At 50.1% G+C, this 23910-nt stretch overlaps 1 protein-coding gene across 2 annotated transcripts in view; it reads right to left on the reverse strand.

Moving 5' to 3' along the window:
* Positions 1-18120: 18120 nt before the first annotated feature.
* Positions 18121-23910, reverse strand: part of PRRX1 (paired related homeobox 1) — a gene marked incomplete at both ends in the record, with an annotated part of 40249 nt that continues 34459 nt past the window's right edge. The window contains 2 exons of one of the 2 annotated variants that reach the window (XM_082311533.1): positions 18121-18259; positions 23218-23399. In XM_082311533.1, coding sequence (XP_082167659.1) covers positions 18121-18259; positions 23218-23399 — 321 coding nt within the window. Of the gene's footprint in view, positions 18260-21660; positions 21710-23217; positions 23400-23910 lie in introns of those variants that run through there. The other variant, XM_082311534.1, reaches the window with a different exon arrangement.

Raw genomic sequence — 23910 nt, forward strand, 5'->3', positions numbered from 1 at the left:
AGCACCCTCTGACACACACCTTCCCCCTGCACCCCCTATGCTGCTGGGTGCCACCCCACACCATTGGTCCCTCCCAGCCACTGGTTTCCAGCACAGCAACAAGCATCTCCAGCTATTCCCATGGTCCCGGTCCAGCCTTTTGCCATCCCTCTTGGGGTGAGGCAGAGCCAGGGCTGCAGGACCACCCTTGAGCATCCCAGGTCCATGCACAGGCACTCGTCCATGATCCTGCATCAAATCCCAGGGGGTCACCCACCAGCAGAGGAGAGGAGGACACAGCTGGGCAGGAGATGTGCTACCCTCCCTCACCCCTGCCCACCTTTCTCCCCTCTTGCACCACAGCCCTTCCGGCCCCTCTGCATCACTGCCAGGCATCAGTCGGCTGATGGATGTGCTCTGTACTACCCCTGGCATGGGCTGAGTCAGTTCTGGTGCTTGCCAACTGTTTATAAGACCACAAAACATCACTGCGATCCCTGTCGGCACCGATTCCTCCCACTGCAGGGCTGGATGGCCTCTCTCAAGACTCCTATGAGCCCTCCAGGAAATATCCCGTGAAGAACAAAATTAGATGTCAAAGAGCAGAAGGATTTCAGCTCTGGCTGAGCTCTGGCAGGTCCCCAAAGCTGGGAAGAAAAGTGTTATGAAAACACTTATCAGAAGGCGGTGAGAAATTAGACGTAGGTCACTTGAACTCCAGCCCTGAGGAAAGGGGTCAAGCCCACAGGGTAAAGTCCAGCTGGATGGGAAGAAGCCAGCAGAGTTTTTTGGAGGAGGAACTGCTTGGTTTGTTAATTTGCTGACATCTCCTAGGCTGGGTTTTTCCTCTGCTTGGGAATACAGGTCTGGACCCATGTGCTCAGTGGGGACAGCAGTACCTCTCCTGCCAACACCATGGAGCAGCTCACGCCTGTGTGTGATGCTTAGATTTTGGGCACGGGCCACCCAGCTGGCAGCACTGTCGAGTGGTTTTACTAGATGAAGCACAAGAGCTGCTTGCCCTTACAATGCAAACAGTTTGGGCTTTAAATACATGGTCCAGCCCAGGAGACTGAGACCATAGGTCTGGTTTAAGCAAGTGGCAGTAAGATGTGATTCTCCTTTTAACATGTTCTGGGGATTGTGGAGTGGGTTTCTGACTGCTATTTGACAGCCTTTTGCAGAGGTCAAACTTCCACTTTCAAAAGCAATTGATTTTTGAGCACATTGTCTCAAAGGGCCTTTGTCTCCCAAGAGCATCTTCCTTTTGAAAACGGTCTCCTAAAGCACTTGGGGCACTTGGTTTTTGCTTTTGTATTACAATTTTTAAAGTGCCTTTAAAGGAGGATGTGAGGCAATGGATGCAACCCTGTGAACAAACTAAGTTATCGGCCGTCCTTGTGTTTATTTTCTCTGGAAAAAAAGTCCTTTTTCATTTTCAAGCATTTAGAGTGGCTGCATGGACCAACAGAGCTCACAAAATGTTTCTATTACCTGCTCCTGCATATTTTGGACATGCTACTGAGTGGATTAACTGATGGGTTGACCTCCTGAGCTCTTCCAATAATGTTGCAAGTGTTTTTTGAGAGAAGCACAGCATCGCTGGAGATGAAAGAAAAGTATTTTTTGGTTTTGATGGCTTGCACGTGTGAGTGTTCACTTTGAAATCATGGCCTTTTGGGAATGGGATAGGTTGACTCCTATTAGGATGCTGCTTTCTACCCCGAGACATCCTGAGCTGGTGTTTGGACCAGTCGTGAATCCAGCCCTGGAGACTCTCCAAAGACAGCATTTCCTTGCGCGTCCCCCAGAAGGTCGCTCCGTCCAGGTCCATGCAGCGCCGATTGGCAGGCGAGTTTATTCTCCCTCTACTTCCAGCTCCAGCTTACCCTGGAAAGATCAGCATCCTTGTGAGAGCTACTTCTTGGGAGATTTATAGCTCGGCTCGGTGGCCGTCCACAGTTCAGAGTTTACATAAACGCTGGGCACAGTCCCAGTGCTGGGTGCTGACTCAGGCGCCCGCCCATGCGATGCTCCCACGTCACTGGTTCAAATGGGCCTTGCAGAGCATCTGTGCTGGCATTTCACGCTGTCACAAACCGTAACAGTCGCTGGAGCGGCCAAATCACAGGGCTTCAAGGGGCTTTAAATCTTCCCCTCCCCAGCCCCTGACCTCAGGCAAACACAACGTAATTGGGTTGTCCCAGTTGGCGACGGGTTTGATTCATTTTCCTGCAGGGAGATCTCTCCAGCCAGTTGCACAAAGTAGCTCCGTGGTCCCGGCTCAGTTTCCAGTGCCTGCAAAAGGACTGGCTCCCGGGAGCCCCCGCCACAGCATGCAAGTGCCTGCCAGGCACTGCTGGCCCCTGGGACACCATCACAGGCAATGGTGGGTCGAAGGGCTGATGTAGAATAATGGCCTCACCCACACTTCAGGGAGAAAAAATATTCTCCACTGCAAGAAAAAGCGAAGTGTGAGAAGCGAGGGAGACTCCCAAGATGAGGGAGAAGGGCACCCTTGCTGCAGCTGCTTAAGGAGAGGGTAACAGGAACAAGATGCTGTAAATCCTCCCCATTATGGAGATGCCTGCTGCAGCTCCAGGGGCGGATTCATGACTTCCAGCCTGGGCACTGCTGTTACAGACCACACTCCAGCTCAAGATGGGGATTTGCTGCAGCCTGGGATGCTAAAATATGGCACAGAAAGGCTTTTTTTTTTCCTTTTTTTTCTCTTACCCAAGCTGTCAAAATGCTCCATTATTTGTTACTTCACCATAACAGTACATAGTATTTAATTTTGTACATCACTGGGTTTTCAGAGATGCCTGCTTCTCACCCCCCCCGCATGTGTATCTCTATTCTCCTCCTGGAAAGTCTCCCTCTTTCCTGAGATGCGGAAGCTGCAAATGCCATTGCACCATCTGGCTGCAGCAGAAAACTGGTCCTTTCTGCAACAACTGGGCCGATGCCCCAACTCCTCAGCCTGCATCCAAACAGACCCTCCTGTATCTGCTCTTCCCAACCGTATCTCTGTTTCTGGAAATTCAAGGCACAGCCAAAAGCCGTAGACCTGTTTATGACTTGTTGTATAAACATGATAAATGGCTGCTCAGAAAACATCTCCTCTGGGCTGCTCCTCATATGCTCCTTGCCTGCATTTTAATAAGCTAATGTTTGGGAATAGTTAAGTAGCTGTCTTGACTTGTTTAACACGATAGCCACAGATATTTCACTGAGCTGACGTGGGATTTATGTCTCAATAATGCAATAATGTTTGGTAAGCATCGTGGTTTGGGGGAGATTTATGTCCCATCAACAATCCAAGAGGGATTTACAGGGCCCGTCAAAGGTAGGGTTACAGGAGGTGCCGTCTGAGAGACACCGAGAGCCCTGTATCTTACTACTCAAGGGCAATTCCTTGGGGAGACCAAGTCCTGGAGCATTGTAGCCTGCTGACATATTGCCCCGCTAATGTTTTTTCATTAATAAAACTAAACACAAGGGCTAAGGGAGCTGCCTGGTGATGGAAAGCATTTTGTAATGTGCTTCCCTTCTTCCAGCTCTGTGACAGGCGAGGGAGGGCAGTAGGGAACACACTGTGACCTAGCCCCCGGGACAGAGGCCATGCCCATCACCTAGCTCGTGTGCTCTCAGGGAAGATGCAAGCAGTGACAGTGCTGCTGCCCCTCAAAGCGTCACAACCAGCCATCAGGGAGAGCCTGCAGGCAGTGGCAGGATGTCTGGAGCAGGGATGAAGCCCAGGAGGCAGCAGTGGAGCTACAGGATATCCACTTCCAAGAGATGGAGGACCATGTCTCTCAGTCACTCTCCAAACCAAACATTTCACAACACTGGCATTTAAGTGCAAACCATATGAGTTAGAGACAAGTTGCATTACAAACAATCATAAATTCAGTGTTGCAGGTGGCTTTCCAGAGCAGTCCTGCTATGACAGATCCCCTGTGTCTGGGCTTCCCCAGGGGATGCTGTCTAGGAAACCAATCCTCATCTCCAGCAAGTTCAGGAGTCTGTCTGTCTGCTGGGACAACCTACTTACTGTTTTTTTGAGGCAAAAGGTTTGACTGATGTCTTTGTGATTTCCCTGTCAGAGTTTTCCTGGCAGAAATCAAGACAAAGAAATCCTTGAAGTATAAAGGGGGAAAAAAAGAAAAGATTTTTCCTTTGCTTAGGAGAGCTGGCAAAGTCTGTGTAAACTTCTCAAAGTGTGATAGACCTGCGAGAGGCTCTGTTGTACCCCAGGATGTGAGCTCTGGAGCATCGCTTTTCCTCAAGTCCCAACAGCTGTTGTACTTCCCAAGACAAATTACTTTGGGTTGAAATCCCCTTGTGGGTCTCAGCCTAGATGTACATCATCAGCAAGATCCATATGATTAAAATAACCGCAATACAGTGATTGATTTTGCAAGAAGCAGCTGGAGGGAGAAACAAGGCTCCAGAGCAGAGCATTGGAGCTGCTGAGCTGAAGGACCACAATGCCAGGAGCTGCATCCTTTTTGCTTTCCAGCTTTCACGGTGACAGAATAAAACAGGTCAGGTTTGATGAGAATTAAACTAGCTTTAGATGTTGTTTCATTCCTGGCAGTTATTAGGAGAAGTTTGGTCTTTACTTCTGCAAACTATGGCATTGAATCTCCTGTTAACGAAGCTGTGTCTGGCAGCACCATGACTTGTTCAGCCTCATCAAGAGGAGACCAGGACATGCTTTGGCTGCTCCATTCAGCAGCCCTTTGGCTTGAGGGTAGCATTTACTAATTGCAGGTTTATCCAGATATCCTTCAACCAGACCCTCCACTGAGATGCCAGAGCTCAACTGGGAGGAAAGAAACCTGTTGTATGGTTGGATACATCCATACAACATCAGGATGGACATATCCAATCCTGAGATGCTGAGAGACGAAGTAAAGCAACTTACACCTCCTAGGAATGACCAGAAGAAAAAAAAAAAAAAGGGTATAAAAAAAGTTAAAAATCTCTTTCCTTACTGGCCAGTTTTTGATCAACTGCTCTGAGCAGGCTCTGGCATCAGGAGGAGCCAGCACGCCCCAGGTTAGCAAGCCGGCACACCATGCTTTGAAACCTGGCTCCTTCCAGCTCATCGCTTTTGTTGTTAACATGGGAATTGCTATTAATCACCAAGTGTACGTTTCCCTGTTACTCATTCATAACGAGACACGGACGACCGCGCTGCCATCCTGGCCAGCACACCGGCATCTTCAACCTTTGTTTTTTTAATGACCCGTAGCTTGAAGATATCCCAGGAAAAACAAGCCTAGGCAGAGTCACCCAGTGTCAAATAAACCATGAATGTTAGATTTCATTAAAACAGTGATGTTTGAGTACATATGAATTTTGGAGGGGGTTTTCACATTTTCAGTCTTCTCTTGAAAGGTTTTGGATTTGTTTGTTCAGTGTATTTTTTGGCCAGGAATCTTTTTTTTTCTTCTCCAAGTCTTTTTTTTTTTTTTTAAACTAGGAAAGGTGAACAAAAAATGTGGAGAGAAAGCAGCTTTTCAGCCACACTAACACAAATTCACCCTTCCTCCCTTCCAGAAAGTGACCATTTGGGACAAAAGCCCCCGTTGCACCAGCCAGGCACAGGGACAGCAGGGCTCATCCCAGCTCTCTCCAATGAGGTCCCCAAGCCCTTGCATGGTCCCAGGCTCAATACACAGCAGTCCCTCCCTCCAGGGTCTGCTCACACTCACCCCATCACCTCCCCAGGACCTACCTCCTCTCCATCCCCTTCTCTTTCTTTTCCCAGTGGGGCTGTTGGTGTTTGACAAAAAAAAAAGGGCTCACAGGGTGGCCAGATGGGAGAGCAGAGCCTGGACTCCCAGAGGGCAACCACATGCGTATCGGTGCTGTGAGGTCTGCGTTGGATGCGATGATGCAGCTCCATTGCAGGTCCATGTGCAAACCACCCCTATGCAGCAGTGCAAGGAGCATGGTGTGCCCGTACTCTGCTGTATATGCGCTGCTGAGGGATGCCCACGCCAGCTGATATCTTTGGTCAAGGTCCTACTAGGGGTCCTCCAGGCAGGATGAGAGCCTGCAGGAGAGGAGATATGCAAACCAAGCCAAAAAAATCACGTCTCACCACTGCTGTCCTGACTCTTGCACCTACAGCTGTAACTCTGCACACGTTAATGCAGCACAAGCAAATGTTAGTTGCACGTGTGCACCACATGCAACGCACATTCTCCAAACACATATTTTTGGGCACAGGCACCTTCCCACTCTCTTTCAGCATACGCTTCTCCCTGGTGGTTTCAATGAAGCCAATGCATGCAACAATTAGCTTGAGGTTACACACATGCAGCAATGCCATCTCCTAAAAGGAAAGGTGTTGAATGGGACCCACCTTTGCATGCACAGCTTCCTCAGGTTGTGTGTGTGGGGTATACACACGTGCACATGTGGCTGCGTGGGCACATTCATGCTTATACCCTCCCTGTGCCACCTCAACCTCCTGCGCTGGGACAGCAGGGGCTGAAGATTGACCGCAGCAATGAAGGCGCTGCCAGGGCTCCCATCCAGTGAAAGGAGAGCAAACGTCCTGGCACCATTAGAGATCTATGATGTGTTTTTTTTAATTAGGAAAATAACAACTTTGCTGATTTTTCTATTCTAATCCTGTTCCATTCTCAGTAATGGCTCTTATTGTAATAAACAGCATCGTAGCCCAGACTCAAAGGTTAATGACTGTTGATGGGAAATATTTTGTTTCATAACAGCGGCTGCAGCCAGCAGAGCACATGAGAACATTTTTTCAGGAACATGGAAGATGCTATTTTTAACTGTTCTCCCCCATATTTATGGTGCTTGGAGGAAAGATGCGCCAGTTTAAACATGTTGCAGCAATATGTACCATTTAACTCCATCCGTGCCATGGAGAGGGGGCGCGCAGAAGTCCCAGTCTGGTGGCTGGGCGGTGGGATGACCATGCTCATAGTGGGCTGGTTTCCTTTCTGTCCATCCATCTACAGCTTTACAGCACCCAACACCAAGACTATCACCATCAGGACATGACACGGCTCTCTGTGCACCGACACCCAGGCCCAAACCACACCTTTTGGTGCTGGCTCTGGGCCAGCGGCAGGGCGAGAGCAGGGTCTGGTTCTGCTGAGCACTGCAGACATCTAGAGAGGGACATGAGAGCCTGGGCAGAGCAAGATGTGGCTGGTGAGGATGGTCACCAGGCGTGTGCAAGTTGCCCAGGTGTCACCCAATATACTCTCCCCTTTGTTAGCATCCTTCTGCCCCCACCGGGGGGTCCTTCCCCTTGTACAGGGAGCAGACCCTATGCCCACCATCTTTCCCACCTTGCCTCCCTTGGGATTATAAAGCCTCATGGCTTCTTTTCCTTAGTGCAGCACAGATCCACCAAAAAATCCAGACCTGCTGAGGCTGGAGAGGCTCAGGCATGAGGCTCCAGGTACATCTAAGAGCTCCCAACCAGGACACCAGAGACGTTGCAAACACAATAGCATTAATGCAGACAGAAACAGTGTTTAAGTGCATAGTCAGTTGAAATCACTTTCCTCTGCGTCCAACAAAAATACATTCTTAATAGTCGTGGAGCTAAGTGGAGTCACCCAGAGTTATGATTTCCTTTCAGCAGATATTTCATCTTCGGGCTGTCACTTTCACTCAGGCCATGATTAAAACAATAAACCCTGGAGAAGCCACCCTGTTCCCCATCAACAGCTGCTTCTCCTCCACACGCTGCAATGGGAGCCATTCATCACCAAAAAGAGGGAGGGGAAATTAAAGACAGATTATTATTATTATTTATTATTCAAAGCTGCCATGTTTGGCCAGCAAGATCTCCTTGGTAAAGTGAGGGTGGCCGCAGCTGCCCCCTCACAAATGTCAGCCAAGGAGGGAGAAGTCACCCTGTGGAGCAAGGGATGCGTTATTGCTGCATGTGCTCAACACCCCTAGGACCTTCATGTCTCTTCTCACGCAACAGACAAGTAATTGTATTGGAAGGATTCCCCCTATTTACCTCTGAAAACCTTCTTGGATATTTGTATTCTATCAGTGAAACCCCACCTTGACAAACAGCTTGCAAAGGGAAAAACTTCAAGTATCAGGCATTTCCAAAATAACTAGTAATTACACCACTGTAACTCCCACCCTGGTCCCCGTGATCTTGGGCAGCCTGTTCTCCTGGGTTTCTGCTCTTCTTGCCCTGTTTCTCAACCTGGATGGCACTGTGGCATCCTTGTGGCCTTAAAAGAGCTCGCTGATGGGGAAGGAGCAGGCACCCAGGTTGCCCCCTGAACCTGCGATACGGTTTTGTCTGTGTGTGCAATTATCGTAGAGATGACGGGCAAGATCCAGCCACCCAGGCTGACCGCAGGGCTCATCGCACAGTTGGAGGAGACACCTAGAACCAGCCCATGGCAGAGATGCTAGAGACAACAGCCTACATCCTGACAAGCTCAGGACATGAAGCGTCCCACTCGGACATTTCACTTGGGCCACAAAGACAGGCATTGCAGAAATGCAACATTTTTCTTGGAGTTTGTTTTCCAAAGGCTCAACATGTTCCACTTCAGCAAGGCTGGAAAATCTATCGTGTCAGCTCTCCTGCCATGCCTGTGCATATTTGCATTTTCCTTATAGTATTTTTGGAGATTTCCACTCTTCGGCCTGATTTGGGATGAAGTCAAGTATGTGAAATCTTGGAAGTTGCCACAGGAAAAGAAACTCCATTTTTCAACCAGCTTTAGATACAGCCTTCGGCTGTGGTGATAAATCTTCTGCCAGCCTGGAGAGCTGCACTTGCCTCCCAGATAAGGGCCCAACTTGGTCCAGAAGGTCTTTGTCCCCCAGCCAGCTGGGAAGGTGTTGCCATCCCACCCCTCTGAGGATGGGCTGAAGCTTCCCACAAGAGGCTGCTTCGCTGATGGGAGGCAACAGCAGGAGAGGGCATATGGCAGAGCTCCCTAGCTCCTTGTCCCACCCAGCCCTCCTGAGCCAGAGGAGTGGTGAGCTCAGCTATCTCCCTGTGCTTCATCAGCTCTCCTCTAAGACAGCCCCATTCCCCGAGGGTCCCCTATCTACAAGACTCACATCTTGTGGCTGAGGCAGGGGAGGAAATGATGAGGCTTGGCTTGGAAAGACCTCAGTTCCCAGCTCTACAGAAGGACCAGCCTCAGCTCAGCCATGTCAACCCACATGTCCACTGAAGACTCCCTGGCACAGCTCCTCCAGAAACTGTTTCTACCTGCACCGCTACAGCCAGCATGGTTTTGCAGGGTGCAGTCTCACAGGCAAAGCACTTGCCATGAAAGTGTCCTCCTCAGCACCTCCTTCTGCTGTGGCATGGACCTGTTTTGTCCTCCTGGTCAAACACATGCCTTTCTGGTCCACACTGAGCAGTGCTTCCCAGGCAGGATGACTCTCCACCTGAGCTCGCTCTCCTGCAGAGGACACCCTTAGCTGTCTTCACACCCCTCATAGCAGGGGATGAAGCACAATCTGGAGCTGCATTTGTTTTTCCACTAACCGCAGAGAGCCTTTCATAGAGCTGCATCCCATTAGATTATTCTCGGCTTCATCTCTAGGTTGACCATAGTCCACGTGTTACCAGGCCAGTCCCAAATCTGCACACTTGCTGGAGGGAGAGCCACCGTGTTAGCTCAGCAGCATTATGAGGACCCACCTCAGAAGCGTGGTGTGACCTTTCCTGTCGAGGGACGGGCTTTGCTGGGAGCACCCACCATGCCAGCCCTGTGGTGGGAGGAGGGAGCCGTGGGAAAGCCACATGTCCCACACTCACCTCGGGGAAAGCTCACCACCTCCTCGACTCATTGTGTTTGGCCATGGAGGAACACTCATCTCTTTCACACATGGCTGCTTTTTGGGCAGATGGGACTGGTCTTGCTACCCAGCCCCAGGCAGCCCAGCCACTGAAATGGGGTGCTTTGTGGTATCCTGAGATGTGTTTATAGCGTGGCTAATTTTAGCACCTCCCATTCGCAAGGAGGGCTCCACCCAGCCTCACACTGAAACCACCTCTGGGCTGGAAAACAGCAGCTGTGAGACAACATCTGGCATCGCTCGGACAGGCAGCGGCAGGAAGCGAAGGAAAACAGCGTCTGTCCGAGCCTGCCGAGAGACTCCAGCTAGACAGAGAGCAGAATTTGGCCAAGATGCTGGAAAGAGTAACTCTAATCTTAAAGTTATTAAAAAAAGGATGAGACATTATAAGATGCCGGTTGCTGTTTGTCATCTTTCAGCCTGCTGTTAACTCCCACCATGCCTCTCCCTGCCATGACATGGAGATGTCAGCCCCTCCTGTCCCGAAGTCATTTGAGCTTCATCTTCACAGCTGGAGACCTCCAGGCCCCATCCCAGCATTGCCTCCGGGACCCCGGCACATGGGCTGGGAGGCTGCAGGGGAGCACAGGGCACCGTCCAGCTCCTGGCCCACGTTGATGGGGGACTATCCCTTACTTTTCAACTTCATTTAAAAAGCAACATCTGGCTGTTAGATGATGCAACAAACTCACCGGGGCTCCCCCCACGCAGGGCACTTTGGTCCCAGCAGCCCCACAGATGACCTTCCACCCCGCAGCAGGCACCATGAGGTGTGGGAGAGGGTTTGGGCACAGCATGTGGTCTTCACCAGCCCCCAAAAAGTGATTTCTGGCCTTCCTTCCCTCCCAGAGACTTTTTTTTTTGTTAAGACCCAATTTCTGCACTGCCTCGGGTACACACCACATCCCTCAGCCGCCTGCTGGTAGGAACCGCAGGTGCTCCAGGCTTGTGAAAGAAGCTGGGGTTTCCCCACTCCTCTATTATTCTGAATTTTGCCATTTCATGTGATTTCATCACATTTGCTGAACAGGCAGAATCACCCAGAATAACCCAGTTGAGCCCCACTTGGCTGAAAAGGAAGCTTTTGGTGCTAAGCCCCAAATCCAGCCTGTAGAGATGCAACCAAACCTCTGGGCAGCTGCTCCCGCTCGCCTGGGATCTCGCTGCAGGGGCAGAAGCAGGGAGGAGTGAGCAGGAAAGCCCCCACAAGCAAACCCCCAGGCATGGAGACACCTGGGGGCTTTCCACAAACAGGGCGACATGGGCAAGGGGCAGCAGTTGCCCAATGCACTGCAGTGGTTTAGGAGCCAGGACTGTGCTTTAAGAGCAATAGGGATATTTCCATGGATGACTTTTGGACTACAGGGGTCCAAGTCACTCAAGCCCCTTTGAAAAGCCTTGCCCCAACGCCTCAGATGTATGGAGTTTACAAATTAAAGTGCAGATGGGGATTAGGGATAACATGCCCATTTTGTTAAGTAATTGCCAGGAAGACAAAGCAGAGACCCCAGGGAGCATGGCTGAGCGCTGCCCTGGTGCCAGGGTGCCCAGCCCTGGCCACAGGCTCCAAATTTCTCCTCTTCCTCCCCAGAGCTGTGCTTGCACAACTGCAGATGAAGGGCTGAGCAGCCTCCTGGACAGAACAGCATCAGCCAAAAACTTATTTGGCACATTCATTGTTTTCCTACAATCACAGAGCTCTATAGCTACACAACTTCTCTTCATCTTGCTGACTTTTTAAGCATCTCCCCACTCCCACCAGCATGGAGCAGGAAGGGAGGGCAGGGTTGCAGGCCAGCCTCTGCCTTGGATAAAGCAACAGCCTCTCTAAAACCTCAGGACCAGCTCCAACCCCCTGTTAGGCTGGAAAAGTTACAATCCCACTTCCCACAGCTCTCCAACCCCTCTGCAGTTCTAGTCTCCCAGTCCCACCACCCTACTGCAGGGTGCGGTTTAGGCAACACAGGTTTTCCAATGTGTCAGAAAGCCATCATCTGGGTTTAGGGTCACCTTTGGGCAGGGATTTTTTTGTAAGTACCCAGAGCAGCTGGGCACAGCTTCATCTGCTTTGCGAGTCCCAGTCATCTCTGAGCCCTGACCAGCCTCTGCTTCCCTACTGGGGTTAAGAAGAAAACCCTCCATGGGAATAGCCAGGACATCTCTCCAGGATGCACGGGGAGTCTGGCAGACAGCTGCAGGGATTAGCTGCGCCACTTTGAAATATTCCTGGAAGCAGCAAGGGGTGCTGCAGAGAAAGCCAATAGGGTGAAGGGCCCCCATAGTTTCACCTGGCAGCCCCAGACCCTTCCAGCACACTGCAAAGGGCAAGCTCAAAGCCGTGCCAAAGTTTGCAGAAAGATGCAATCCAGGCACACACATTGCTCGAGATGGACTCCTGGGAGAGGCTCTGTGTTGGGCATGGCCAGAGCAGCAGTGCTGGCAGGACTTCAGCTCCTGGCTTTCTAGGACAGTCCATCCAGGTGGGTGTAAGCAGCAGCCACTAGTCAGAGAGCTGGACCTAGAAGGGACAAGCCATGCTGCCAAGAAGGAGGGTTTCCAGGGGCATGGTGTGATTTGGGACTGGCACCTCTTCTTCAGCATCACCCCAGCTGCTGGGGTTCAGGGTCCCTGTGCAGAGAAAACCATCCCTGGGAGAGGATCAAGGATTTGCCCTAAAGCAAGTCTTTTTCAGCATTCCCACGGTTGTTGGATTCTCACTGAAAGGAAACCCCAATCAAGAAGCCTCATGTTCAGCCCCTGCATCCACATTTGCCATTAAGACTTTCCAGCTGAAAATTAATCTGACACCTGTTACGATCAGAGGAAAGGGTCTGAATCTACTCCTCCTGGTCCCAAAGAAAGGTTGTGATGAAGATAAGCAGTGTCACTCCTTGTCAGCAAGTGGTAAGCAGATGTGACTTTCCTAGAGAGATGAAGCCCAAGTGAACTAGGTATCTACTCCCATGGGGCGGGGGGGTGGAATTCTTTATGGGTGTAACATACGGTCAAATGTTTAGCAGATACCAGCAAAAGCAGCGTGCAGCAGCCTCGCCACACACAGCTACTGCTGCTTCTGCCATAGCATTTATTGGTCCTGTTGGGAAATCCAGGCCAAACTGGGAGCTGGAGCTCCATGGGCTGGTAACTCCTGGTGCTTTGGTAACTGGCAGCCATCAGATGAGGAGCCACAGCATAGTGGTGCCAGGTGGGGAGATGGACACCTGCCCAAAGGGAGCTCAGATAGGCCAACTGCAGGTCTGGATGGACATCTGAGGCTTCTTTCAACTCAGTCCAAATCACTCTGGTCTCAAAAACAACTTGGAAGCTATGCTATTTGCAAGTCTACTTCTTCTGGCAAGCAGAAAATAATAAGAAAGAGGCTGATATTATTATTATTTCAGCTTCAGAGGGGTCAATAATCAGCTTTACAAGGAATGTAAACTCAGCTGACTGCTGAGGGCTTTGCAGAGATACCCATCTCCTTTTATCAGGGTCTCTCCATAGGCTGGGCTGCTGAAATTTAACTGCCCCTTGCATTCAGCCTGCTTAACCCTAATACACACTGTCCACAGAGGATCAAAAGCCATATCAGCAGGGAAACAGCCAGCCAACCCAGACACACTCCAGATTCCCACCCTTTGACTCAAATCTGAATGAATCACTTAGAGACCAAGAAGGGAAGTCACAGAAACCCACCAGCCCCAGACCCCCAGCATCTTCTCCCCACCCCCCCGCAACAACAGCTCCCAGCAGAGACCTACTCTCCGTAACACAACTCACCAGCTCCAACTGGGAGCTGGAGCTCCATGGGCTGGTAACTCCTGGTGCTTTGTAACTGGCAGCCATCAGATGAGGAGCCACAGCATAGTGGTGCCCAGCTGCACCTGCCCAGCTCCTACTTTAATAGCCTACTGTGCTAATTAGCCCTCGTTAGCCTCTGAGCCCCTTCTGACCATGTTCCTTGCTTTGCAGTGAAGTGTTTTCCCTACTCAGCCCATCTCTTTTTGCTCCCTGCCCAGGTGGTGGGATTCAACCCTTTTCCTCTCCTAATTTGTGGCTTTCCCTCCTCCCGTCCCTCTCTGCTGGTCACCCACCTTCCAACACCCACGTAAGGATGCCCAGCCCTCCCTCCCCTCTCCTCTCTGAAAGGGAGACCCTCCCTGCACTCCTCCTGTCCCACTTTCAGCCCCACACTGGTGTCTCACCAGCCCAGTGCGGTGTAGGGAGCCAGGGGCAAAGCCATGAGTGTGTCTTGCCTCTCTTTAAAAGTCATCTCTTTTAGGAGAAGTCTCCATGGATGCCTCCTGCCTTATGCACCTGCTGAACTCATTTGCAGCTGCCTACGCTGACAGAAGGATCCTGTGGCTCAGGCAGGGGTCTGGACACAGCATCCGTCTCCGCCTGGCTCACCGGCTGGCTTGCACAGTGCATGCTGCAGAGGGGTCCCCGTCTCTGCTGGGGTCTCTCTGCGGTCCCCCAATTGGCTGCATGGCGTTCCCAGGATGAGCCTGCTGGGAAGGACAGCCCTGAGCCCTGCTCTGCCGACCCTGATCCCGATTTCCCCCCGCCAAGGCTCCAGCGCATTCCCAGCCCCAGCCAACGCTGCAGGACACCTCAGGGCAGTGACATGTGACACATGTGGCAGCTTATAGAAAGGATTGGGGAGTCTTTTCCCCCTTTTATTGAAAATGATAATTTCTATTCTAGTGCAAAGACTGTACATTTTACATCACAAAGCAAGAGATAATTTACAGGATACACTTCCATCTGGGAATCCCTCCCGTGGCTTCACACGTCAAGCTCCACCAGCCTCATCAATCATCCATCCCTGTCATGCTCAAAAATCCCACTTAGAGGGAATCAGCCACCTATTTCTACATCAAGGCGGGGGGGGAGCTGAGAAATCAACGTTCGTACAGAGCAGGCGAGAGGAATGTGCCTCAAGACCATTTTCTCCCCTGAATGGTGCCCAAACTTAGTGATAACCTGGGTAACCATGGCAACTTCCTAGGAGCTGCAACTGAAAGTCTGCTAAAACCCTGGAGAACTCCATGCTTTCAGGATAAGGCCCTTAATTTGCACATATATTTACATGGTTCAATAAAATACAGATTAAACATACACGATCATAATATTTCGCTTTGGCTTGATAGACAACTAGACACTGCCTGTTGGCTGAAGTCATCGGCAATTAAAAAAACAAACAACAAAACCCATCCGTTCATCCAGCTGGACTCCATTTAGCAAATCCATGTAAACAAAGCAACATTGTCTTGGATGCTCTGGTTTACATCTTGATGTCACCCAGCTCAAAGGTGATGTAAAGGTCTCATCTGGACTGACAACAGCCCAGTCAGCTGTGATGGCATCCCCAACCGAGCAGCCCAACCCAAGGCAAGACCCAACTAAAACCAAAGTGCAAAAGCTTACACAACCTTCCCGCAGGAGCAGCCCCGTGCAAGTCAATTCAATTCCTCACACAAATAAAGTGAGGAGGGTCAGCAAGGGTTTGCACAGGCATTTATGTGAGCCCCTTCACACAGACATCACAGCGTGGTGGTAGGGATGGGTATCTCAGTCCATAGATGGATAACAGGGTACCAGGAGCTTCATACCCTCTAAACTGTCTCCTTGCTAACTTCAGAAATGGGTGCCTGTACACAGACACCAAAGAAAGCTGCTCAAGGTGATTTTTCTACTGCAGACAAGGTGAGCAAAGACTAGGGGAAAGCCACAGGCCACCAAGATGCTGAAGGAAACAGCTGAAACCTCCAGGGTGGACACTCAGGCAGTCTCAGGCCATCACGGGGCAGTTTGTTCAGGCTGCTGTCGTTGTTGGGATGTTGGCGGATCGTGGAGGAGGGCAGCAAGGCAAGGAGAGGGGAGAGCACCAGGCTAAGGCACTTAGTGACTGGTTCAGCCTCTGAGTAATGTTACATTGCACTGGGTCCTTTTTCTTTCTGATTGTGCAGGACATGTTCTTCTATAGTTTCTCTGTTTGTGTAGGCACAGGAACCAAGAGTGAGTTTCTAAGTGAAGGCTGAGATTTCCAATGTGATCACTTGGCTCTAGAAGCTGGAACCACACTTCTCATGATAGAAATATTTTGGTTTAGAGATGTTAGCTTCTCCAGACTACAGAAGGCAAGGCCAAAAAAAGGGATCAAACAGAACATCATGTATTTCTTAAAACGCAGTGCTTGTCCAGCCTTGCTTCCCCTGCTGGTGTTCTTTCTGCAAACGTAATCTGCGACTTTTAGCTTTTTGTCCTGTTCACAATTACATTTCTTTTTTTTTTCCTCAAAAATATCCATACAGGCAGAAAAAAAATTCCAGCAGCAACACACACAATCACCGGCACAACTTATACCGGTTTGGATTTGGGGCTTTTTTGCCAGTGTTAGCTCAAATACTTTGGCCAGATTTCCATTCATCCTCTGCCAGTTTAATTTTCACCTTCACTTTAAAGAGATTTATTTCTCATTTCCTGCAACATGCTATTTTAGACTATCAAAGCCCACTGTCTACATATGCCCAGTGTGTCTGCAGCAAACACCAAGATGGAAACCTAACCCACTCTACCAGAAGTATCCCTCATGATTGAGCTTCCTTCCCTTATGGTCTAGCCTGGACCATGGAGTAGCTCTGCTGCCTTCAGTGGGACTATTCCATGGCAAAGTCCTGCTCAGTTTGGGCAGGCCTCCTGCACAAGCACTATTTGCCATAAATAAGAAGTCTCCTCCTCCTCCCAAATTTGAAAGAAGCAGGCATCACCAGCAACATGAAAGATCCTAATTTCCTCAGGACGCTTGCATGGAAGAAACCCCTTTTGGGTTGCATCTCCTCTACTCTTCATGGAGAGAAGGAAATTAGGCCCTGACTAGCTCTCCAGACCTCAGAGGACGGAGGACAGCAGGTAGGGAGAGCAAAGGAGAGTGGTTAAGGATACAGGACAAGCCTCCCTGGGCAGTGTTATGGGAACTGAGGGGAGATATGGTCTTCACGTCCCTGCTGAGATATTACCCATCCTCAGAGGGGCTGGGAGAGACTTTCCATGAGGATGTCCTTGTGTGTTGCCAAGAGCCACATGAACCTACCTGACTGGAGAGGAGACTCTCATCTTATTTTAAGAAGCTGCAAATGCCCACGGGGAAAATCTGCAAAGGAGCGTGGCTCCCTCCAGTGCCACTTCTTTGGGGTTTCTCATGGGAAGATGTGAGCTGGCCATTCCAAGTGCCAGCCGAGGCCACTGGGAAGAGCTCTGACAAGGGTGAGAGAGGCTGCGGCTGGAATTTCAATGCATGGCTCCAGGAACCTTGATGCAGCACAAACATCCCAAACATTTTCAATGGATTTTATTTTGTTTAATAAAAAACACCAACCAAGCTTGCATGTATATCTTATATATATAAATATATACAGTATATATAAAACAAATGCATCTGGACAACGCCTTTCCCTGTGGCGCAAACTGTAAGGCATAAAAAGGAGTGTCCTAACAGTCCTATTCTTGGCACTACAGAGCGATCCCCCCACTATGCCACCCCCCCTGCTCACACGCCCACGTTGGCTTTTCTCTCTTCTTTGGCTTTTTGAGGCAGCAGTGCCGGGAATACTCAAGAAAGCAATGAAGCGCTGTGAAGTCCAAGGAGGTCTTCCTCATGTCTCAGACTGGTCCAGGCAACCCAGGCAGGACGACCCCATCTCGTTGCGCTAACCGGCTTCTTGCAGACTAATGGTAACGGCACTGCCTCTGTGGCACAAGGGACTGGAGGGATGAAGGGTCAGGCAGATACAACAGAAAGCGGTGACCAAACAACAACTTCTTCTAGGGTGAGCTGGGGCAGGGGGGAGAGGAGCAAGCTTTGCATCTCAGCATGATGGCAGGTGGGACATGTCCACCAGCTGAGATTGGCAGGTTTCTCTTTGCAGTCCCATACGAAAATGGAAACCAACAAGGGTGAGACTGTCCTTTACTGAAGAAGCTCGTAGTATATTGAGCAGAAGCAATAAACCTGACAATAACAAGAAAAAAAAAATGGTGGCATTATCCCAAAAGGAAGGAGGAACCTTGTCACTCACGAGCGGTTCAGTTTGCTCCCAGTTTGGTCCCCACGTTCAGTTCTGGGTTAGGGCTGGCTTTTTTTCTTCTTTTTTTTCTTTTTTTGTGTTTTTTTTTGTTTGGGTTTTTTTTTGGTTTTTTGGTTTTTTTCTTTCAGCACAAACAAGTTGCAAAGCAGGACGGGTGCTGTTGTATTTTCTCCTTCTGCAAGACAGCTGCCTCCAGTCGTTAATTGACTGTGGGCACTTGATTCCTCTGTAAACTATATTCCTTTGCCTTCAGTCTCAGGTTGGCAATACTGTTGGCCATATTCATGCCCTGCGCTGGGCTGGTGTTGGTACACGTGGCAGAGTAGGTGGCCATGGCGCTGTGGGATGGAAAGAGAGAAACATCACATCAGACGTGGTCTTCACATTATGCAGAGAGCAGACGCGCACTGCAGTGAGGTTAAATCCCAGGGTTTCCATACCTGTGGGATTTATTTCTTATGTGAGCAGGGAATTATCGCTACGTTTTATTTAACGCCCCTGTAAATCTCTCCACTGCAGTTCACTTACCCAGGGATAGCGAATGCCAAAGTTGGTTGAAGTCAATAGGAAAATTTCCATTTCCTATTTCCTAACCCAAAAGGTTTACAATGAGGTCAGGGTGCCTAGTCTGCCAGTTAGACCATTGTCCTTAAAAGTATTCCCACTGGAAGCAATGTCTTTTTGATGAGAGCATGATGCTGGTTTTATTGCTTGTGAAATCACGTCACTTCTGAAACACATGTTACATTAAAGAAACACTCTGGTAAAAACCCATTTCAACAATTGTGATGCTTTTTGGTTTCAGCCTTTTGGAATGAAAATTTCCACATTTTTTCCCTCAAAACTTCAGATGATCATATAGAGCACGCCTTAAAGGCTGAAGGGAAAAAAAACAAAACATTTTTTTCTCCCTTCAAATCATGTCTTTAATTCATGAAAAACATTACTTTTGGCAGTGGAGGATGAACAAAGATCTCAGAATCCTTTCTTATCCTACCAAAAATTTGCAAATCTGCTTTCCAGACCACTAGAAAATTTGTTTAACCCATGTGTCCCAGGTTTCTGTGAAAAGCAACCCCTCCGCCCAAAAAAACAGCAAACAATCTGACGTGTTGCATTTCCTATAGGTGTGTCCACAGATAAAAACCAGTTGAAAAACAGGAGGTGAACTAGAGTCGCCCATTTAACGCAGCCAGCGTGTTTAGGAGTAAACCACAAATACTCTCCTGCAGGCAAGCTCAGGTCTGGTGCTGACCCTTTCCAACCGCCTGCCTGAGTGGCTCATGTCCAAGGCTCTGGGAAACGCTCTCCTCCACCCACAGCCCAAGAAATAAGATAGCTTGCTTTTTTCCTTTTTTTTTTTTTTTTTTCTTTTTTCCTTCCAGGGCTGATCTCCACAACTGGAAGAGCCTTTGCAACAGCAAATCTCCCTTGAGGGAGGTGGGCATTTGCTGCACGCACAGATCCAGGCCGTGGGCGTGCATGCTTGCCCCGAAGCGCTGGCAGTATCTCTGACTTTGCAAGGCGGAGCTGACCTGCCAGGAGTTTAAATGCAATTCAGTGCTGTCTGAATCCTTAGCCTCCAGGAGGTCCAGACCAGGCAATACTAGTAGGTCCCATCCCAGGCCAACTGACTCCTATTTCTCACTTTAAAATCAGGGAAAAAAGAACTTCTTCAGGGAGGAACTGTCATCTCTGCATCAGCACTGGTGGAAACACGACAGCTTACACCCACGGACATGACAGGTAAGACTCATGGACATACAGCTGCTTACACCCATCCAGGGAAAACCACCGAAAACTCTCCCTAGGACAACAGACATTCAGGACACTTCAAGAGTCTCTAGCAGCTACTGGAAGGATATGGAGGATGGACATTAAAATACACACATCAAAATACAAGCACATCCTTAAAAATATCGACTTATCCTTTTTCAATTTATTCCTTCAGAAGAATCCAAAACCTTTCAGATAAGAAAGCCACAGCAGCCCTGAGCGCAGGACCTGGTGAGGAAGAGCTGCAGAGCTCCCTATGCACCCCTGGGGCTCAGGGGTGTTCAACACTGCCCAAGACAGGGTGCACTGGCTGCATTTTGCAGGGGTCCAGGATGTGATGGATCGGCGTGCCTGGAGCCTTCCCCAGCCGGCCACGCACCCTCCCAGTTCCCTCTCTGTGGCTGACTTTGGGCTGGTGACTTTACCCTCTCCCCTGTAAGTCAGCAGCAATGCGAGAAGCCCAGTGTTGCCTGCAGAGGCGTTGCAAAGTTTTGCAGGGTCTACAGCTGATGGGCACTAAAGCACCCACTCCCACCCATTTCCACAGGGTGCATCTCCCGCACGGTTTCATCCCGGAAGGCATAAGAAGAGCCTCGAGGATGCTCTAGCTTAGATAAAGTAGGAATTTTCAGTCTTGGGTGTAAACTGCCCCCATTCAAAACCCATATATAACTGCTGCCCAACTCTGACTTAAAACTCTGGAGTGCCTCCTGCTCTCAGCTCCCCAGAGGTGTGGGAAAAATTACTGTTGCTCGGTGAAATCTCTGCTAAACCAAAAATCTACAGAAACGCTCTCTTTTAGCAAGTTATTCCACAAGGACCAGCGCCCAAGAAGGCTGTCTCCAAACATCAGTATGGCTTGAAGTGTTGGTCCAGAGACTCTCTAGGGTCTGATAAGGGGTTGAAGTCACCCTGCTGCCCCCTCCCTCTGCCCCATTCAGGCACAAAGAGTCTCCTTCCTCTACTCAGCTGCCTGCTTTCATGAAACACAGGGGAACATCATGTTTCTGAGACCTAAAATCCTTCTTTCAAATATGGTTTTCAATGGCCCGTGGAGCCAAAGGTTCTTGGAGCGGGAAGTGCAGGCTGACAGCGCGACTGCTGGTCTTGTTTTCTAAAACTAGCTAAAAAATGTCTAAGCAAAATATTTCAACTTCAAAAAAATAATAGTATCTACTTGGCTATCTGTGTGACACAGATCTGCAAATAGCTTTGGTCGACCTGTGGCTGAATGTATTTGGAGAATAAACACACTGATTGAAAACTTTCCCCAGACCTAAGAGTAAAAACAGCACCGGCCAAGGCAGGTCTCAGCCCTGCTCTCAGCCCTCTCCCGGACTAGCCGTTACTCAGGAGCTGCTACGGCAGTGCCGGGGAGGTGGGGAGGGGGCAGAGGGCCATGCAAACACTCTGCATGGCTGTTTTTCACCACGTGTCCAATACTTCAATAACACTACTCAGTTCAAAGCCTTAATGAGGCTGTGAACCTGGCCTGGGTGCCCAGTGAGACGAATGTGATTGCTAAGAGATGCCCAGCAGGATTAGAAAGCCTGGGGAGCATAAAGTGTCTGAGGGTCCTGACCACCCCACACTGCGGAAACCAGCTGCTCTGCCCCTCTGCCAGTGCCTCCTACTCCTCTGCAGGGCCGTGGGAGGGTGACAGTCCATCCTGGTTTGGTGTGTCAGCCAGTGGGGGTGGCTGTAAGCTGCAAATATCTTTGCTGAAATGTTTTGGCTTAAGTCAAGGAGAAGACATCAAGGCAGTGAAGGATGCATCTTCGCACCATGGAGAGGCACAGCCAGGTCTGGACCTCAGGGGGAGAAAACCATTCCTGAGGCTTTCCCTTCTCCCTTGCTCTGCTCATTTGCACATCCCAGATGCCTTGGGCTTCTCATTGCCCAGAGTGGCCCCAGACAGCCCTTCCCAGTGTGCCCCTGGAAGTTACCTTTGCAGGGTCTTCTCCTAGAAGACGTTATGAGGCCCCTCATGTAAACATCTTGGGAGGGACGATCTATTTTTAAAGTGTGAGAGGCAGAAATAAACCACGAGCGTTCAAGAAGGCATCTGGTACTGTGACCAGAGCAGCTCAGTGGGGAGGGGAAGGACCTGTGCTTCTCTCCCCTGAACTCACCCACCCAAACTCCTCCTCAGGATGCAACACAGAGGAGCGCTTCACAGAGAGAAAGCCTCAACCCCAAAAGGGGGATTTGGTCAGACAGCAGTCCTCAGACAAAATCCAAAGGATAAGGGCCATCTCTAAGACCAAATTGGTGCTCATCAAAAGTATCCTATTCGGTATCTGGAGCAGGTGAACCTATGACTTGTTCTTCTGGAGCTACAGGGTGGATGAGGAGGACCCCATGGCACCGAAGCAGCAAACTATCAGGGAAGCTATGCTGTTTGCAGACCTAACTGTGCAAACAATGTTTGGAGTGCAAGAAGGGGGTCAAGATGACCAAGGCAGAGAGGTACTGGGCCTGGTGTGACTCCTGGAAGCCAGTGGGAAGCTGGCTGTGGTCAAGCCAGATGAACAGGAAGAAATCCAGCCAACAGCTCCAAGGTCCCGACCAACAATGAAGCCACTGTGCTGTAAAATACCCACCAACCTCATTTTTAACTGCCTACAAGCCTGCTGGCTCCCCACAAACCAACACATCCTGTGGATCTTGCATCCACACCCAGTTCCTGCTGGGCTGTGTAAGGCACGGAGGAGGACAGGGAGGCATGTGACATGCACAGACATCCCAGATCCTTTGAGTAGACTGGGGTCGCCATATCTGCACTTCTTTCCTGCCACCCTTTAAGCAATGCTGGCCACAGGAGATGGACATTGAACACCAGTCTGCCACCCAGAGACACCTGGCCTTACTGCAGGCAAACCACAGTACCACACAACGGTGCAGCTCATTCACACACACGCTTGTGCTCTAGCAACCAGAAAGAAATTGCTCACCAGTTCAGTGCTGACCATTGAGGCGAAGGCTGGGAACAACATGCATGGAGTGAGTTCCCAGCACTTCCTTGCATTCCAACCAGTGACTGCCATGGGACAGCCACAGAACTCCCTCTTCTGGTCACTGTGTGGTGGCTGAGCCTCCCCAAGTGCTCTGCCATCACCTCCCCCTGGATCTGTGTCTCAGGGAAAGGTTTCCTCCTTGCTGTAAACTGGATGCACTAGGGAAGCAAGTGCAACCCCTTCTCTCTTCATGTACTTCTACCTGATCCTCTTTTGAAACTTCCTGAATTGCAGAGAGAGACCACCAAAAAAGCTGCAACCTCCCATGGACCCAACTCCCAGGGAGCCACGATGATGCTGAACCGAGCCCACTTTGCAAGCCTGGCAGTGAGATGGGGTGGGATGGGAATGGGTAAGGAAAACCAGTGGGGTGGTCAAACTGCTGTATTCTCCAGTTGTCCCATGCAAATATAAACAGCCCACTAGAGCTATTCAAGGGCCATTCTCAGGCTGCTCTATACTATACCAGAAATTTGTCAGTCCCAGAGGGGTTATCCACTCACCTGTAAGGCGAGGCGGTACCCCAGGAGAGATAGTCGGTGGGTCTCGGAGCTGGGCGAGGTACTATGGGCTGCTCCACAGCGGTCACGTCCCCTGAGTAGGATTTGAGCAGAGAGGCGTTCTTGCTGGCCAGCATGGCCCTCTCGTTCCGGCGAAACTTGGCTCTCCTGTTCTGGAACCACACCTGGGATAGGAAGCACACAGACCCACCAACCATCACAACCAGCTCTGCTGCAACACCCACCCTTTCATCACACCACCTCTGCCCTGCTGGACAAGACAGGACGCTGTAAAAGCAGGCTGCTTTGGCATGCCTGTCACTGGAAACTCTAATGACAAGACAATGCTTATGTCTGCCCTGATAAAGCCCTCGTGCAAGGAACTGGCTCAGTGAGGTCCCTGTGGGACCAGGTCTGTCCTGTGCTGTAGGCAGCAAGGCCTGGGAGTGCTGTAGAAGACACCATGGTCTGCTTTGACCTTCAGAAGGTCCAGGCTTGCAAGCTAAGAGCTGAACAGCTCAAGATAATGTGAGCAGCCTGAGCACAGCACATCCAACATCTTGGCCTTGAACGAACCATACGAACACATGCGACTGGGCAGGTGGTAAATATGGTGATCAGGCCTGGCAGTCCTCCTCAAGGCATGGCACACTTGGGAGCGCAATACAGCATGACCCAGAAGCTTGGTGACCCTAG

Source organism: Platalea leucorodia (genome assembly GCF_965183815.1).
Source record: "Platalea leucorodia genome assembly, chromosome: 5".
NCBI lineage: Eukaryota > Metazoa > Chordata > Aves > Pelecaniformes > Threskiornithidae > Platalea > Platalea leucorodia.